At 40.7% G+C, this 17,853-nt stretch overlaps 1 protein-coding gene across 2 annotated transcripts; it reads left to right on the top strand.

Annotated features, from left to right (window-relative positions):
• The first annotated feature begins 2,398 nt into the window (after positions 1-2,398).
• On the top strand, positions 2,399-17,628 carry LOC115403024 (dentin sialophosphoprotein-like). 2 transcript variants are annotated; one of them, XM_030111774.1, is made up of 11 exons: positions 2,399-2,619; positions 7,251-7,544; positions 8,350-8,619; positions 10,666-10,773; positions 11,304-11,414; positions 11,639-11,680; positions 12,245-12,445; positions 12,747-12,857; positions 13,663-13,728; positions 14,243-14,284; positions 15,726-17,628. In XM_030111774.1, the coding sequence occupies exons 1-11, from the start codon at positions 2,571-2,573 to the stop codon at positions 16,607-16,609; spliced, it is 2,178 nt and encodes a 725-aa protein (XP_029967634.1). In that variant the 5' UTR covers positions 2,399-2,570; the 3' UTR covers positions 16,610-17,628. The 2 variants fall into 2 exon arrangements, with proteins under 2 accessions (XP_029967634.1, XP_029967635.1); XM_030111775.1 differs by lacking the exon at positions 14,243-14,284.
• Positions 17,629-17,853: the final 225 nt, after the last annotated feature.

Here is a 17,853-nt window from a genome sequence, read left to right as displayed (position 1 = left end):
ATGAGTCACAGCATCACATGCATCAACTCTTCTCCTGATGTCATTTGGAGGTGCTATTTGGCTTCTCATCTCTGAATACAAGGAGCATTTCACTCAGTATGACAAAAAGTCCTTTTGGACAACATCGTCTACCCTAACTTTAAAGGTACTGTAGGCAGGATTCTGCATCTCCGCCATCTTGCTTAGGGTTATCTAAGCAAGATGGCGATTTGACCCATCCAAGATGGCAATTTGAAACCCAGCACAGCCAATCCTGTCCTGTTTTCTCTGACATCACGCCCTTACGCAAGTTAAGCCACTCCCACAAGAACGTGCGACGAACGCCCCTCGACCAATCACGGTTAGAGCCTCATGGGCTCTTCTGATTGGTCAAAGATACCTGGAGCTGTCGAGATTCCTTTTCAGCTCAGAACAGAGACAGATGGAAACACTGCGCCCTCGCGGTAGTGCAATTATGCTACACTCCTAAAGGATTATCAATGGATACTCTAACATTTAATCCAAAGAAAACAGAAAAATTAGCATTGACTAGCAAAATCCTGCCTACAGCACCTTAAGTCTTGAATTTCTTGTTGTAAACTTGTGATCTGTTCGTTTATCTCCATGAGACTGATGCAGCTTGTAAATTGTCCATCTTGAGCTTTTAACTGTGGTCCTTCTGCCATCTGCTGGACGTTGCGGGTATAGCCGTTGAACCTTGAGACCGCATTGTTCAGCAACATGGTAGCCGTCCGGTTCTCGCTTATGGGTGGCCGTTTGTGCCATACATCGCCTGGTACAAAACGCCGTTAAGAACGGCGCTTTTGACGCTGAGCGCCGCCAGGCGATTCAAAACTGAGTGAGGAACTCTTTTCCATATACTATGTTTTATTGTCCACATGACGTTTGATACATTAAATGTATTAAAATATATTTCTTCCTTTCTAATCAATTTTTCAAAACTGAAATGTTTAAAAATAATTAAAAAAATACTTTTGATCAGGGGTGAGCTTAATGAGGAGACTTAGGGGGTGGAAAATGTTCAAAAAATTACTTATCTGACATGTTTTCAGAGCAGCTAAAGTTTGCGAATAGTCAGAACAGGACAAAAGGATTGTAAATGTTCCCACAGGGATTTTTTTTACCTTTGAAACAGTTAGACCACATTTTCAAAATGTATGTAGAATCAAGTTCCTTCACCGAAAATGTTTTAACTCTCGTAAATACAATAAATAAATCCTGCCCTTGTGATAGAAAAAAAACCCACAAAAGGGTCTTGTGTAAACAAAGAAATCTTGAAGGGTTGAACCTATATTTCTTTCCTTCTCTCCCTCTGTTTTGTAATAACAGATTGTAATAATACCTACACATTGTGCAATAAATTATCTTTTTGACCCAGGCTTGTGACTTCGGAATTGAGAGGAATACATGAAGTCCACTGGTGTGACGATCCAGGAAAACCAGTGTTCCTCTCTGACAGCAACCTGCTTGGTGGCTCCCCAGATGTTATGGTGTCCAATGACTGCATCATTGAGATAAAATGTCCCTATGCAGCCAGAAATAACATGTTTATAAGTTAAATAATTATCTTTGCCTTTGTACCAGTTAAACTGTTGTTTTATTTTGTGTGATTTATTATTAAAAATATAAGCAGTAACAAAATAAAACAAATTATGTCATAATAAATTAAGCGGGAGCCACATAACCAGTGTGAAGATTTGTGTTTAAGTAGTTCAGCATCCCTGACACTTACTGCCAAATGAATATTCAAATACTTCTTCTAATCATGCGTTCAGATATTATTTGAAAAAATTGAATTGTACTGAGAATGTAATGTTGTAACAGACAAACACAGACCTTAAACAGAGAATCTCTTATTTATTTTAAAACATTTCAGTTTTGAAAAATTGATTAGAAAGGAAAAAATATATTTTAATACATTTAATATATCAAACGTCAAGTGGACAATAAAACATATATGGAAAAAAGTTCCTCACTCAGTTTTAAAGCGCCTGGTGGCGTTCGGCGTTTGAGACGCCGGAAGGCGTTTCAAAATAAAAGCGCCTGGCGGCGCTCGGTGTTAAAACCGCCGTTCTTAACGGCGTTTTGTACCAGGGGATGTATGGCACAAACGGCCACCCATACTCGCTGGACCTCCAGCTTGGGTGAGTTTACTGCGGCTGGAGTCGAGCTCTTACTGTAGCGTCCCCAGTTGACAAATAAAGGTTGTTCTCTGTTTCCAGATTGAGTCCACTACCTCCAAGCAGTTCTTGATCTTATTTTGAAAGTCCAGAGGTGCACAGACCGGAAGCCCAGGTGTCTCACCTGTTCAAACTGAAAGGACGTGACTGCATGGGGAGGTCTGGCAGCTTCTCGTTTCTTTCTTTCTTTCATTTTTCCTTTTTTTTTTTAGCTCCATTATGCAGCATTAGCTGCTGTCAGAAGTGTTTTGCTGCCAGTCCGGACTTGTTCAGACGGCAGCTAGTGATCGCAGTTCGAGTTATTTGTCGTTTAAAGTGGCAGAAAGTGAAAGTAAGTCGGAATTTATCTTTCTCTGGAGAGACTGTGGAGATTCAACTGCTTCTGGGAAAATGATTCGCGGACATTTCCTGGTTGTTTTCGTCTCTTTGCTTCATTTAGGTGAGTTTGTTCGTGGATTATTGTTGTTCTATGAAACTAGTTGAGTTGGGTAAAGTCGGCTAGATATTCACAGATTAGTTGGCAAGATATTCACAGATTCGGACTTCCGGCATCAGTAACTCAAGAGATATAAGTTACAAAAACATAAACGATACCTCATTCAAATCGCTGTACGCTTGACTATGCACTACAAGACCAGTTTTATCAAAAGTCGCTGCCTTTAATGCTGCATATAGATAACATTGGTGTCAATATGAAGCCCGCTGTGTGAAGAACGCGCAGGGACCGTCTGCAAATAGCAAAACCGCTCCAACAGCGAAAAGAGACACGAGCCAAATATTCAATAACTTAACTCCTGTGTACTGTACTGTCACCAAAATCACTGAAACATCATTTGTCTCCTACTGGTCATGCTACAGCAGTTAGTTTGAGAACCAATGAGAAAAAAAAAAATCATAATGTGAATGGTTTACTGCTATTTTATTAGCAACAACAATAACTTCAGTCTTGTGTACTGTCGTAATAATGATGATGAGGATAATAATAATAATAATTAATAAGTTTTATTTATAGTGCACTTTATATTTGAAATCAAATCTCAAAGGGCTACAATGGGCACAGGGTTAAAATCAGCAATAATACATTACAGTACAGCATACAGTGAAAGCAACATTAGGGTTGGTATGCCTTTCTAAAAAAGAAGGTCTTGAGTCCTTTTTCAAAAGCTTCCACCGTCTGTGGGGCCCTAAGGTGGACTGGGAGAGCCTTCAACAGACGGGGAGCTGCAGCTTCAAAGACCCTGTCACACATAGTTTTGAGCCGTGTCCTGGGCTGGACCAGACGGTGCAGTTGGCCTGACTGGGTCCTGGCGGAGGTGTGTGGTGTAAGCAGTTCAGTGAGGTATGTGGGGGCCGCACCGTGCAGACAGTGATGGGTGTGCAGGAGAATCTTGTACTCTATACGGGCCTGAATGGGAAGCCAGTGCAAAGTGTGAAGGATGGGAGTGATGTGCTCATGTTTCCGCACCCTCATCAGGACTCTAGCAGCGCTGTTCTGTACATACTGGAGCTTTTGCAAGCTCCTGCCAGAGATCCCGACAAGGAGTGTTTCACAATAGTCTACCCTGGAGGAAACAAAGGCGTGGACAAGCTTCTCTGCAGCAGGGAGGGAGAGGGAGGAACGTAGTCTGGAAATGTTACGGAGGTGGAAGAAGGAGGTTTTGCAAATGGAGGTGGGGGTCAAACTTGACCCCAAGGTTTGTGACAGAGGGAGAGAGGGGAATGGTGTGACCAAAGAATGAGACAGAGGTGAGAGGAGAGGAGCGGAGTTGATGAGGAGTACTGGTTTGAATGGCTTCCTTTTTTGAGCCATTAAGCTGCAGGAAGTTTTGACTCATCCACGCCCCTATATCCTCCAGGCAGGAGCTGAGGGTGGAGACAGAGGGGGCAGGAGAGCTGTTGGATGAAATTATGATATAGAGTTGTGTGATGTCAGCTTAGCAATGGAAGTTAATTCCATGCTTGCTGACGACACAACCAAGGGGAAGCATGTATATGGTTAAGAGGGAAGGACCGAGTACGGAGCCCTGGGGGACCCCACAAGTGACAGTGTGAGGCCTGGATTTTGCCTCCCCCAGAGCCATGTACTCCGTCCTGTCGGTGAGGTAGGAGCGAAACCAGTGAAGGACCAGTGAGATTTATGTAATGCTGGAGACGGTGAAGGAGGATGTTGTGGTCAACTGTATCAAACGCAGCAGAGAGGTGGAGGAGGATAAGGAGGGAAGTGGAACCAGAATCAGAGGCCATCATCAGGTCGTTTGTAACTCGAGTGCAGTCTCTGTACTGTGGGAGGGGCGGAAACCGGATTGAAATTTTTCATAGAGATTATTGTTTTTGAATGATGATGTAGCTAGGAGGAAACAACTTTTTCTAGGAGTTTGGAAATAAATGGAAGGTTTGAGATGAGGTCTGTAATTTGACAGGGGCTGAGGGTCTAGTGTGGGCTTTTTGAGAACAGGTTTTATAACGGCAGTTTTGAGTGTGGGTGGGAAAATTCCTTTTGCCAATGTGTGGTTGATGATTTTTGTTACGAGATGGCTAATGGAGTGATTGTGAACTTTGAGCAGAGGGGATGGGTGAGGGTCTAGGGGGCAGGTGGAGGGTTTGGATTTGCAGATGATTTCCTCGACCTCCTGCTGAGGGCGTGAAGTGTGATAACTGTTGTGTGATTGGTGTGGAAGGAATGTCAACGGAGGTGCTGTTTGAAGGTGAGAGCGATAAGCGGATGTCGTCAATTTTTGTGGTGAAGAAGTCGGTTGCAGTTTGTATCTGTGTGCTTGTAATAGGGAGTGATTTGCGGCTTGAGAATATGGCTGATTGTGGAAAAGATTTGTTTGGAATTACTTGGGCTATTGTTGATGAGGGCGGAGTAGTGATCTGACCTGGCCTTGGAGAGGGCTTCTGCATATGATCTGCGATGTTCCTGGTAAGCCAACTTATGCACCGTCAGGCCAGATTTTCTGTAGGCACGCTCCAGGACACGGCCGGATCTCTTCATCAGTCTCAACTCATGTGTGAACCATGGAGCAGAGTGGGAAAAGGTTTCTGTCCTTGTTTTTAGCGGGGCATGAATGTCCAGCATAGAGGTGAGAGATGAATTGTAGAAGTCCATTAAGTTGCAAGTGAAGAGAAGGAAAGCTGTTGCAGATGAGAACAGAAGGAAGTGGAATCAATGTTTGTTATGTTTCTGAAGGTGACCTGCTGCCTGGGTTTAGTGAGAGATGATGTTTTGGGGACTCTGAAAGTGATAGCTGAGTGATCTGAAACACCAATGTCATAAACCTCGAGGTCTGTGAGTGGGAGGGAGTCGGTGATGACAAGGTCTAATGTGTGCCCCCTCCTGTGAGTGGGACTTGTTACGAGCTGTTGAAGATTGAGACAGTCCAAAACCTGTTTAAAATCAGCTGCTAGTCGGCAAGTGTGAGAGTCCATGTGGATGTTAAGATCACCAGCAACAAGAATGTTAGAGTATGGTGTGCAAAGTGAGATTAGAAGCTCTTAAATGTTGGTTGTGGTTAGGGGGGCAGTAAATGAGGACTACTATTACAGAAAAGGGATGAGTACATTTGAATACTAGGCTTTCAAAGGAGCTAGCACTTGGGACAGACAGGGGACAATACCATTTTGCTGCAAGAGAAAACAGCAAGGCCCTCACCACGGCCGGTTGTGCGGGCCTTATTTAGGTATTTATACCCTGGTGGACAAGCCTCATTGAGAGATGAGTGTTCCTCAGGCAGTGGCCAAGTCTCTGTGAGGCAGAGAATGTCTTTCTGTTTGTCCAAGATGTGTTTGTTAATGAGACCAGATTTCTTTGTCAGTGACTGCACGCTCAGTGTAGTGTCAGCAAAGTCACTGGAGCCTTCGTTTGACTTCTCCTGGTCATACTAAAACTCTTAGTTTGATATTAAATAAAAAATTGAATTTTAAGGATTTAAAAAAAAAAAATATTTTATTAATATCAAATTCAGTAACTTCACGTTCATGCACTGTAGTGTCACAAAAATCACTGGAGCCATCAACTGGCTCATCCTGGTCATACTACAACTCTTGGTTTGATATTAAATTTCAAAATATTGAATTTTCAGGATTTTTAATTTTTTTAATAATATTTTATTGATATTAAAATTCAGGAACTTCACTCTCATGTAATGTAGTGTCACCAAAATCACTGGAGCCTTTTTTGCACTTTTTATGTCTATTTTTATTGAGTGCACTATGTGAAGCACTTTGGTGCAGCAAAGCCGTCTGTAAATGTGCTCTATAAATAAAGCTGACTTGACTTGACTTGACTTGAGGTTGACTTGAATGTTATTGCTAATTAAATAATAGTAAATCATTCACATTATGATTTTTTTTTTTTATCTTAAACAAACTGCTGTAGTATGGCCAGCAGGAGACAAATGATGGTTCCAGTGATTTTAGTGACAGTACAGCACACAGGAGTTAAGTTATTGAATATTTGGTCAATGTCTCCTTTTGCTGTTGGAGCAGTTTTGCTATTTGCAGACGGTCCCTGCACGTTCCTCACACAGCCAGCTTCATATTGACACCAATGTTATTTCTGCAGCATGAAAGGCAGCGACTTTTGACAAAACTGGCCTTGTAGTACATAGTCAAGCGTACAGCGATTTGAATGAGGTATTGTTTATGTTTTTGTAACTTATATCTCTTGAGTTACTGATGCCGGAAGTCCGAATCTCTGAATATCTTGCCAACTTCATCCCAATTTATAAAAAGCAGGTTCGGGCTTGTGACACATGAGTTAATATTTCATTGTGCTCAATAAAAAGGAGTTCTCTGTTGCAGTGACTGGATGACAAATGACCTTTGAATTATCTTTTATGATGATAAAACATAAAATCAAAACCATATTGCTACACACTGATCATCCCTGATAAGGCCTTTAAATGTTTTGTATTTGCTCTGTTGAAACACTGATCAGATTTATTTGGATTATATTAGAAGGCACAAGTATCTCTACCAAAGTGGAATCCTGTTGCTGAGGTCTGGACTGAAGACATGACCAAATATGATCTTGCTATTTTTTTTTTTTTCTGTTCTTCCTGTGTTCAGCTGCTGCAGAGAATGTAAAATATGCCCTCCTGGGTCAGACGGTCATTCTGAATCCAGAAATCAAGGCAACTGGTGCAAATAACATCCTGTGGAAACACAACAGGGACAAAGTGGTGGAGTTTAATGGAAACGAGCAGGAGGTATACCCACCATTTAAAGATAGGATCACACTGGACTGGCACACTGCAGAGCTGGAGATCACCGACCTCAGATACGAAGACAGTGGAGACTATGACCTGGAGGTGTTCGTGAACAAAGAATTCAAAACTTTCCCTTTCAAACTGAAGGTCATTGGTAAGTGTTTTTCCTCTTTTCTTATTTCCGTGTTTTTTAACTATACACTTTTAAGTACAGTGTTTCTAAAGCAAACTTCACAAATCCCCATTCCCTCATTTATAGGCTGATAAATGTCAACAATAATCTACATGCAGCAAAGAAGAATAAGATTTCTCAGTAGGATTTACAGCTGTTGTGATTTATTGTTTTACAGTGAGGTACTACAGTGGATATTTGATAAGCACTCAGATCTAACGAAATATATTAACCTTTGTTCTCAGGAGGGTGTTTCCTCTATTAGATGAAACACTTAGACGGGAACGAAACCTGCAGCATGAATGTAGCTGAAATAAAGTGGTCTGAAATTTAAAAAAAACAAATACATATTTCTAAATTAGAGACAAGTTTTAGAAATATTGAATCTTTTGCAAACTGCATTCAATGATATAATATATTTTATTGAATTTCTTTTTTATTTTCATTGGATGGAGAATTTTAATGTCTTTTAAAAGTCATACATTTCTGTTTCCTGCTGATTTACTTGTTTCTTCCACCCACAAAATTTAAACACAACTTGTAGCATTTATGTGTAAATGTTGCTGCTTGTTATAACATTTAAAGTGCTTTTGGCTTGGTGGTGAAGTGGATTGTTGGACTTGTTCATATGTCTTAAAGCTTAAGCTCCTTTGCATGGCGGCTGTTATATTTGTGTGTGAATGCAGTGAAAAGTGTCTCAGAAAGCAAGTAAAACTCAGTGAAGTGCATTTACCATCTTTTTTGTTCTTTTTTTAATTATTATTAATATAATCTTGCACCTGTATAGGTAAAGTATCCAAACCTTCCATATCCTGTGAGATAGAAGACACCAGCTCTGATGAATCTGGAAACCGGGCCTCACTGAAATGCTCTGCAGAATCCAGCCGTTCTGAGTCCTTAATGAAGTTTGAATGGAGCTGGCGTGGCAGCATGCAGCCCGGCCCAAATTTAACAATCCCTCTGGGGGATGAGAATGATGAGGAAGAGTACAATTGTACTGTGAGCAACCCGATGTCCAGAGAGACGACGACTTTCTCTGCAAGGAGCTGCTACTCTGGTAAGACTTCACTCTGAAAACCACTCCTTATAATACGAGGGGTACCCAAAAGAAACCGGAATTTGGTCAGAAAACAACAATAATAATAATGAGTTCCAACTTCTGGCCGTCAGATGTGCTGCAGGTAAGCCTCATGCACATCTGTGAGAAATCTGAGCTCCCAGAGTGACACTGACGCCTGTCAGGCGCTATTTATAGTAACAGAGTGCAGAGGAGGTCTGCGATTTTTTCCAAAATGGCGACATTGACTGGGAAGCCAGAGCAACGCGTAAACATTAAATTCTGCTTTTTGCTGGGAAAAAACAGCAGCAGAAACACTCACCTTGTTGCAGCAAGCCTACAAGGATGAAGCTCTGGGGAGGAATCAGGTCCATGAGTGGTTCGGGTGGTTTAAAAAGGACCAGATGTCCGCGTGTCAAGTCCGCTCAGCCGTGAAAACAAAGCTGAGCTGATTCTTCGCTGTCCAGGGTATCGTCCACAGCGAGTCTGTCCCTCCAGGTCAGACTGTAAATCAGGACTACTACATGGAAGTCCTCAGGCGGCTCCGTGAGGTTGTGAGGAGGAAGCAGAGCGTAGTGGCGGAGTGGAGCCCGGTTGATCCACCACCACAGTGCGCCAGCGGACACGGCGCTGCGCGTCACGCAGTTTCTGGCAAAGAATGAGATGAATCTCCTCTCCCATCCGCCTTATTCACCAGATGAAGCCTCGAGTAGGGCTGCACGATATTGGAAAAAACTGACATTGCGATTTTTTGGGGGCTTGCAATATATTGCAATATATATTGCGATATTAAAAATAGAAGAATTTTCACTAGATGACCTGAATAGCTGTATTTGGGGAGATGGCCACTTGAGAGAAATACGTGGTGTTTCATACCGCTTGTCGAGCGTGCGGATCATTTTTTTAAATCCCTCTTTAACGATCCACTGTGTTCAATGACACCATGTCTTTCGCTAGGTAAAAAGTTATTGCATCCATGATTTGTCAATGCTGTTTGGAGTTCCTATCATACAGTGTTATGCCGGCAAAGGCTTCTGTAATTGTCCTGGAAATACAGGAGCTTGTGATGGCGTTTCAAATGGTCCAACAGGTTTGACATATTACCTCGTGTTGAGGCAACCACGACGAGGCACTGTCGGCAGTGAACGTTTTTTTGTTCTGTATCATCTTTTTTTTACAGCCGAAATACATCCAAATTTTGGATGTTGACCTTCTTTTGAGGACTAAATCCTTCGTCGCTTCCTCCTGCATGTCGCCTGTGTTCAGAGTGTACCTGAGAGCGGCCCCTCCCCTCTCCTCTCTGCTGTGGAGGAGGAAGGGGGGCGGTGAGTGCCGAGCAGGAGGGAGGAAGAGAGTGCAGCTGTGCAGTGCATGGAGCACCTTGCTGCTTTTACGAAGCAAAACAAAAGTTAAAAATAATAATAATAATGAAAAAATATTGCACATCCTGCGATGTGACTATTGCACATGTGCACATTGCGATGGCGATGTTCAAACGATATATTGTGCAGGCCTAGCCTCGAGTGACTTTTTCTTGTTCCCCAACTTGAAGAAGGAGCTGAAGGGACAGCGGTTTGCAGATGTGGAGGAGGTGACAGAAAAATCGCAGCCGGCAAAAAAGGCACAATTACGCGCGGGTCTGACGACGCATTCGTGAAGTGGGAGACACGGCTGCAGCGCTGCATTAATGCGGATGGAGACTATTTTGAAGGCGACGGTGATGTTTTATTTTGAAATGTCAGAAATAAAAAGTTAAAGTCAAATTCCAGATTCTTTTGGGTACACCCTCGTATAGGATGTAGAGTTTTATCATTCCAGCAAATATGTTTCCAGACAGCAATTTGCATAGATTTTTGCAGAGATTAGTTACAGGACACACGGTGACACTGACAGCTGGATTAAAAATCTTTATTAATGTGGTGTATAAAAGGAAATGGAAAGTTTATCTCTGCTGTATAATCAGTAATTATAATGAAATGAATGTCTCTTTTTCAAACAGTTTTTGTGTATGAGATGTGTATGACTTTGATTTTTGTTTCTGTGCAGAGACAAATTCAACTGGGATCATAGTCGGCTGTGTCGTTGCTTTCATTGCTGTCCTTCTAGTGATTTTGGGGCTGCTGCTATTCCTGAAACGAAGACGACGTAAACCAGGTAAAATATGTCGCTCAGAGAAGCAGGATTTAATATGATATTGTCCAGGAACTGAAGACAGCTGACTGATAGACATAGTCAAAGTTTATTGTTATTTAGTGATTTAGTTTCGCCATGATGACCAGAACTGTGCTTTTACAACAATTATGTTCATAGATTGTCAAAAAACTCGCCTACAAAGATGTTTTAAATTGGAGAGGATGACAATGTATGGATTGATCTCAGAGGTGTTAATAATAACAAACTCAAAAGTATTTCTGATTTTGTGACAGACAGCCACATCAAGCTTGTTTCAGAAACAGTTCCCACATTTACAAAGGGTTTGAACACTTGGTGTTTTCCTAACTTATAAATTAACATGTAACTTTTAAACATTTCAGACAATTATTAAAGGTGAAGGTCTGTCAATAAACTGATGAGATGAGTCAGTTGACTATCCCAACACTTTAGAGAGTAAAACAATTTCTGTGACTTGTTTAAGTTGAGATCTCCTTTCTGATACTGATGACAGATGATGATTTGTGTTTCAGAGCAAAACAGAAGTGACCCTGAACAAAATCCTTTAATGAATACACAGTCCACCTCTCAGTCTCTTCCACAATCACCAGACTGTGCTCAAGAGGATGACGACATAGAGCCAGGTAAGAACTTTGCAAGTGGTAAAGTCTGAATCTTTTTTCTCAGTGTGCTGAGTATTCTGTGAAAATATTATTTTTAATTTATCTGTTTTTGTAGTGCTTTTGTTTAACTGACTGTGATATAATTTCACGACAACCAACTCTTGAAAAAAACAGAATCACTCAATATAATCATTTTTGTTGCACTGTGTGGAGCTTCTTTTTTTCTGTTTTGTCTCTTCTTGCAGTTGATGTGAAGAAAACAGCAAAGCGTTTTCAACAGATAATAGGTAATAATTGTTTAATTTTAAACATTACCAGATAATAAAGATAGATCCTCTGTGTGACTTATATGTACAGTATGTGTGTGTCTATCTGTTTATCTAATCTATCTAATCTGTCTATAACAGTATAAAATCCTGTATCTTTTATCCGAAAGGCTCGTAGATTCTGCTTGTTCTCCTCAGACTGCAGTGCGTCTGAAAACTATTCACAGTGTTCGTCTTTTTCTAAATTTTCTTACATCACAGCCTTAATTCAGAATGGATTCGATTATTTGATTATTTTTTTTCCTGACAATTTTACACATGCAATGACAACATGATTTTTTTTTTTTTAAATGTATTAAGATAAGCAACATCAATGAAGAAACACAAAAGTTTTCACAGCTTTGAGCTCAGGTGCCTCCAGTTTCCACTGATCATCCTTGAGAAGTTTCTCCAGCTTCACTGGAGTCCAGCTGTGGTGAATTCAGTCGGTTGGACTTGATTTGGAAAGACTCACAGCGTCTATAAACTGGTTGACAGTTACAAGCACCTTTTATGCTGATATACATATATTTTTCCCACTTTCAGATAAGCATGAGAATTCCACTCCTGCTAAACCTCCTGGTCTTGCCAAAGCTTTGTCTCCGTTGAAATTGAACTTTTCAGTCACATCTCAAGAGGGTGGCATCGATGAACACAAGAAAGAAAACAACTTGGATCAAGTCAGTGGAGAACTTCCACAAAACCCTGCTGGAGAGTCGAGCTTGGAGGAGAAAAACCAGTCAGACGGTATTATTAAGCACACAGCCTCCCCGAGTCCTGAACACAAACAGAAAGAAAAAGCAGCACACAGTTCAGAGACAACAGACAGACAGACACACTTCCTCAGTTCAGGAATCAGTGTTTTCTTAACTTAACAATTAACACACAACTCTCGATATCTCAGACAATTAGAAGGTCTGTCAATAAACTTCTGAGATAAATCAACTGACTATCCAAGCACTTTGGACAATAAAACAATTTCTGTAAGTTTTTGAAGTTGAGATCTCTCCTTTCTGGTACCGATGACTGATGTTGATTTGTGTTTCAGAGGAAAACAGAAGTGACCCTGAGCAAAGAACTTTAAATGGTGGACTTTCCACCTCTCAGTCTCCTCTGCAATCCCCAGACTGTGCTCAAGAGGATGACGACACAGAGCCAGGTGAGAACGTCACAAGTGGTAAAGTCTGATGAACCTTTTTTCTCAATGCACTGTGTGTTCTGTGAGATTATTATTCATGATTTATCTCTCTTGTAATGCTTTTTTAGATATGAAGCGGGATTTTATTTTGTTAAAAGAATTTCAAATATTTTTGAATCTGCATAGAATAAGTTCAACTTCTCCCAATACACTGAGAACAACAGACATATTCTGAACCTTTTGTTCAGCTTCAGCAGGAGCTGGTTTCTCAGTTAACAGACTATCCAGCTCTGTTTGGCTGCGAGGGCGAGACCAGCACAGCTAAAACCTGCTTCAGAGGAGTGTTCAGCTTGAGAGAGAGCTTCTTAATGTCTGAGAGGGAGAGCAGCAGCTCCATGGCGTCTGTGGCACAAGCGAGATAACCATCAAGCTCACCTGGAGAAGACCTGATCTTCATCAGATGACTCTCTTGACTGATCCTCACTCTCACGCTCCGTCGTTTCAAGATGCTTTCTGATGGCTGCAGTTGCAAGTTGGAAACAAACCTTTATTTAAATTTCAATGAATATTCCTGAACACAAACTTCAATTAGTTAATTCTGAAAAAGGATTCTTTAGTATGAAGGACAGAGCATCAATAACTGACAGGCTATTCGGTGAGCCATGACTGAAATATAATCATTAATACATGGCTTCAAACATCGTGAGACACAAACTTCATTTAGTAACCACGACTGCAGTGATGTGAGTATTAAGAGGTCAGGGTGTAAAGACATGGCACACACATGAGAACAATAGATTATGATAGATTATGATTTGTGTTTCAGAAGGAAAAAGAAGTGACCTTGAAGAAGTCCCTTTCAACGGTGGAAATGACACTATTCCGTATCCTGGTAAAGTCTGCTGAATCGTTTTCTGTTTACTGTACATTCTATGAAAATATTGGTAATTTATCTCTTTGAATGCCTTTTTAAGCAGAATGTAATATTATTTCACTGCAAACAGCAGTTGAAAAAGTGTAGATTCACTAAATTTGTCACGGATGCAGGTGGAAGGACCCAGGCGCAGGCAGCCAGGTTGAACAGAAACTCCTTTATTTCATGGACACAGGATCGCAGGGCAGGGTAGAGTGCAGGGTGCAGGCAGGGGAACAGGAACATGCAGACAGACCCACAACCAACCGACAAGGACAAGCGAGAACAGCAGGGCTTAAGTAGGGGAAACACAGGTGTGGCACATTAGGGCGGTGAGGAGACGGGCAGGAGAACATGAGGAGCAGACAAACACAAAACAAGACCCGAGCGCCCCCACATGGCCGCAGGGGCTCAGGGCGTGACAAAATATTAATCTTAATTTTTGTTACACTGTGTAAAGTGTCTTTTTTTGCTGTTGTGTCACTTCTTACAGGAAATGTGAAGAAAATCACAAAACAAATTCAAAGTAGAATCGGTAATAATTTAATTTTTTTCCTTACATGAAATAAAACAATTGACATCACTAGATAATGAAGTTAAATCTGTTTGTGTGTGTGTGTGTGTGTGTGTGTGTGTGTGTGTGTGTGTGTGTGTGTGTGTGTGTCAATCAATTAAAAAATGAACCTATTACTCACATATCTGATCTATTTGTGATTAAATATGTAATTTATGAACTTGTAATCAACATATAAAAAAAACACCAATTCAATGCACAGAAACGGTTTATTCTGAATCTTTAAATTAAAGTGGAGCATGTTTTTTAATTGGAGACAGTTTAACGTGGAAAAGAACTCACAAATGTGGATTTTGCTCAGAGAAAGGCCAGCCTATTTGTCTTTTATGACCAAAAACAATAATTAAATTATTTCATTATCTGGAGAGAAACAAAAGTGCAACACCAAGGCATTCATCTTATATCAGGAAAACCACCGTATTCCTCTGAGATGTTAATATTTGAACCTTCAACAACATTCCAATCTGCTGAGACACAGATCAATATTCCTCCTTTCCATTCATCCAGCTGCTGAGACACATCAGTCTGTCCACACTGTTGAGCAGAGCTGCTCTCTTTTTCTGAATGATGAGGCCACACAGTGGAAACAGTCCAGTGGTGGAGCCGCTGACTCTGATATTTACATTGTTCAGAGTAATGGACTTTCATCCATATCAACTCTGGATTGTGGTCTGAAGCGTCCAGAGGGGATTCTGCCTCATCCTCTGTGTCTGAAGGAGACATCCTGTGATCCTTGAGAAGTTTCTCCAGCTTCACTGGAGTCCAGCTGTGGAGAATTCAGCTGGTTGAACTTGATTTGGAAAGACTGACAGCGTCTCTATAAGGTCCCTCTGCTGACAGTGCAGCCAGAGCACGAAGCAGTCATGAAGACAAAGGAGTTCTTAGGTTTTTATTTTTTTATAGATTTGTCACTATTTTGAGAAAATGTCTTCACGTTGTCGTTATGAGATTTTGCATGCAGAAGTTTTATGACGTAAAATGATCCATTTTACAATAAGGTTGTGAACAGTGAAGACTTTAGAGATGCTCTGTGTCCCTTCTCCTCGTCTCAAGGTCTTCATTTACCTTCAGAGTTTGTTATTCACTGTTAGTTTTCTCACTAAATTATCAACCATTCTCAAAAACAGAGAAAGACAAAAAAGTTTAAATATGAACTTTTAATCTAAATAGTCTATTAGTCTAATAGCATACACAGTTTTGAGGTTGTAAAATGACCCATTTTGGAATGAGACTGTGAATTGTGAAAACTTGTGACATTGTGGGTAAGGGAACGGGGAAACGGTGAAGCTCAGAGTAGCATGGACCGCCATGAAGAGTTATTTCTGCTAACCAGTTATAAGAAGCTTATAGTTATCAACAATGTTTATGCCAATATGCTTATATTTTCCCACCATTGTTTCAGATAAAGAGATCAAGCCACCTCCTGCTAAACCACCTCGTACTCCTAAACCGCCGTCTCCACCACCAACAGACCCTTCAGACGTACCTGGTGAGGGTGGCATCGATAAACACAAGGAAGACAACAACTCGGATCAAATCACTGGAAAACCTCCACAAGACACTGCTGGAGAGTCGAGCTTGGAGGAAGGAAAACAACAGAGGGAGGTTCTCCAAGGGTCAAAACATGAAAGCCCTCATATGTTTCAGTTCCCCAATGTTGTAGTAGCTGCTAATCAGGCAGAAAAGGACAAGATTGTGTCTAACAGTCAGTCAACCAGCTACAATGAGGCAAGTGGCACAATAGAGGAACCTGCTGGTCAACAAGAGGACCAGGTCCCTGTAAATCCAACCCCTGGAGACGCCAAAGACTCAGAGATGAGTCTGGCTGCTGATGGAGTCAGAGACTCTCCAACAGAGACGCAAACTTCAGGACGGACAGAAAATGAATCCGACCCAGAGGAAAGCAAACAAGAAGAGAAAAAAAGACATGAAGACGATCAAGAAGAAAACAATCAGCAGCCTGGGAGTCAACCGAACTCAAGACAAGAAAGCCATGACTCTTCCACATCAGCTAGTTCCTCTACTGATGAAGCTGACGAACAAGACAAAGTCAGTTCCAGGAGCAGCAGTCAGTCCAAGAATAACTCTGAAGAGGCTGGAGGAGATGAAGATGAAAGACAAAATCAACAAAGAGACGTTGATGCCAGTGAACATGGGGATAGCGCAAACTCAGATCAGAACGCTGAAACATCCGACTTATACACAGACAAAACAATGGAGTCACCTGATTCAGCTAAGTCACACACTCCTCAAAACACAGCTGAAGAACCAGCAGAAGGAGAATAAGTCAATCAGCATGATCGAGAAACCAAGTGGATGAGTGTGAAAGACAAGGTGCAGAGGTTTGAAAATCATAGAAAGTATTAAGGAGTCCAGAGTCAGAGAGTCCCATGAGATCAAATCAAGAGAACCGAGACACTGACACCTCCCACAATGCCCTGGTGTCTCACATGGAGCCTCAGATCAGAAGAAAAGGACAAGATCACCAAAGTGTCACTTCCAGCCACAGCTGGTAAAAAGTAAAAACTGCAGTGCACTGCAGTCCTGACGGAGGAAAGACAGACAACGAAAGCTTCAAAAGGACAAAGAAGGAGAAAAGAAACCTCCTCAGCCTCACAGGGTTTTATTCCAGAGAACAGAGGAGATCCTTCTGTTTTTTCACCATTTAACTTTACTCTTTTCATTCTTTTCTAATGTGTTTTAATAGCTAATATATATTTGTTTTTACTGACACCACACTGTGTGATTGATTATGAGAATATTTAAATTTAAAGTTTTTCTTTTAAGCTATAGAAAATGCACTGCAGTATAGATAACTACTAACGTACTGGGAGCCTGTAACAAGGTTGAATTTTTAATGTATCTCAAAAATGAAAGCTTTATCCAGGTAGTTTTGTTATTTAGATGAATATAAAAAGGACAGAGCATTGATTCATCTGAATTTAAAACAAAAATGAAATGAAATGAGAGCATTTTATGTTGATTCATATGTGATTTAGCTGTTGTTGTTGATATAAATGATTAGAAAAAAGCAGTTTTACTAACTTCATATCTTGTTTGAATCAAATATGTCATTTCATATGCTGGCATTTGTAACCAAAATGTTTTAATATAGAAAAGTATTATTGAACTAACTGAATATGGAAATCATTAGTGAGGTTTTTTTTTTTTAGATTCCTTTGCACTGATCTGTAAAGACAAACAATTTGTTGACCTTGTGTTTTTTTTAAGATGGTTCAGATTTTTTTTTTTTTTTTTTTTTTTTTACACTTTTTGATACTATGACAGTTTGAGTCTGACGCTTAATCGTGGGGAATTTTTGTTTTAAAAAAAGCTTTTGCTTCTGTTGGAATTAAATAAATCACAGTTTATTGAAAACAGAAACTGTAATGGTGATTAATTGCCAGTAGGGGGCAGTGTTTATCAGACTTTACCTTCCACAAGTGGCCTGCTTTTTTTCCAGCTGTAATGTGAAAAATCATTTCTTTTTGAGAGTTTAGCACTAGGATGGTTGAAGGACTTTTACTTCT

Source organism: Salarias fasciatus, chromosome 16 (genome assembly GCF_902148845.1).
Source record: "Salarias fasciatus chromosome 16, fSalaFa1.1, whole genome shotgun sequence".
In the NCBI taxonomy this organism is placed as follows: domain Eukaryota; kingdom Metazoa; phylum Chordata; class Actinopteri; order Blenniiformes; family Blenniidae; genus Salarias; species Salarias fasciatus.
Note: the sequence above shows the minus strand (reverse complement) of the source record. Positions and strands in the feature narration are given on the sequence as shown.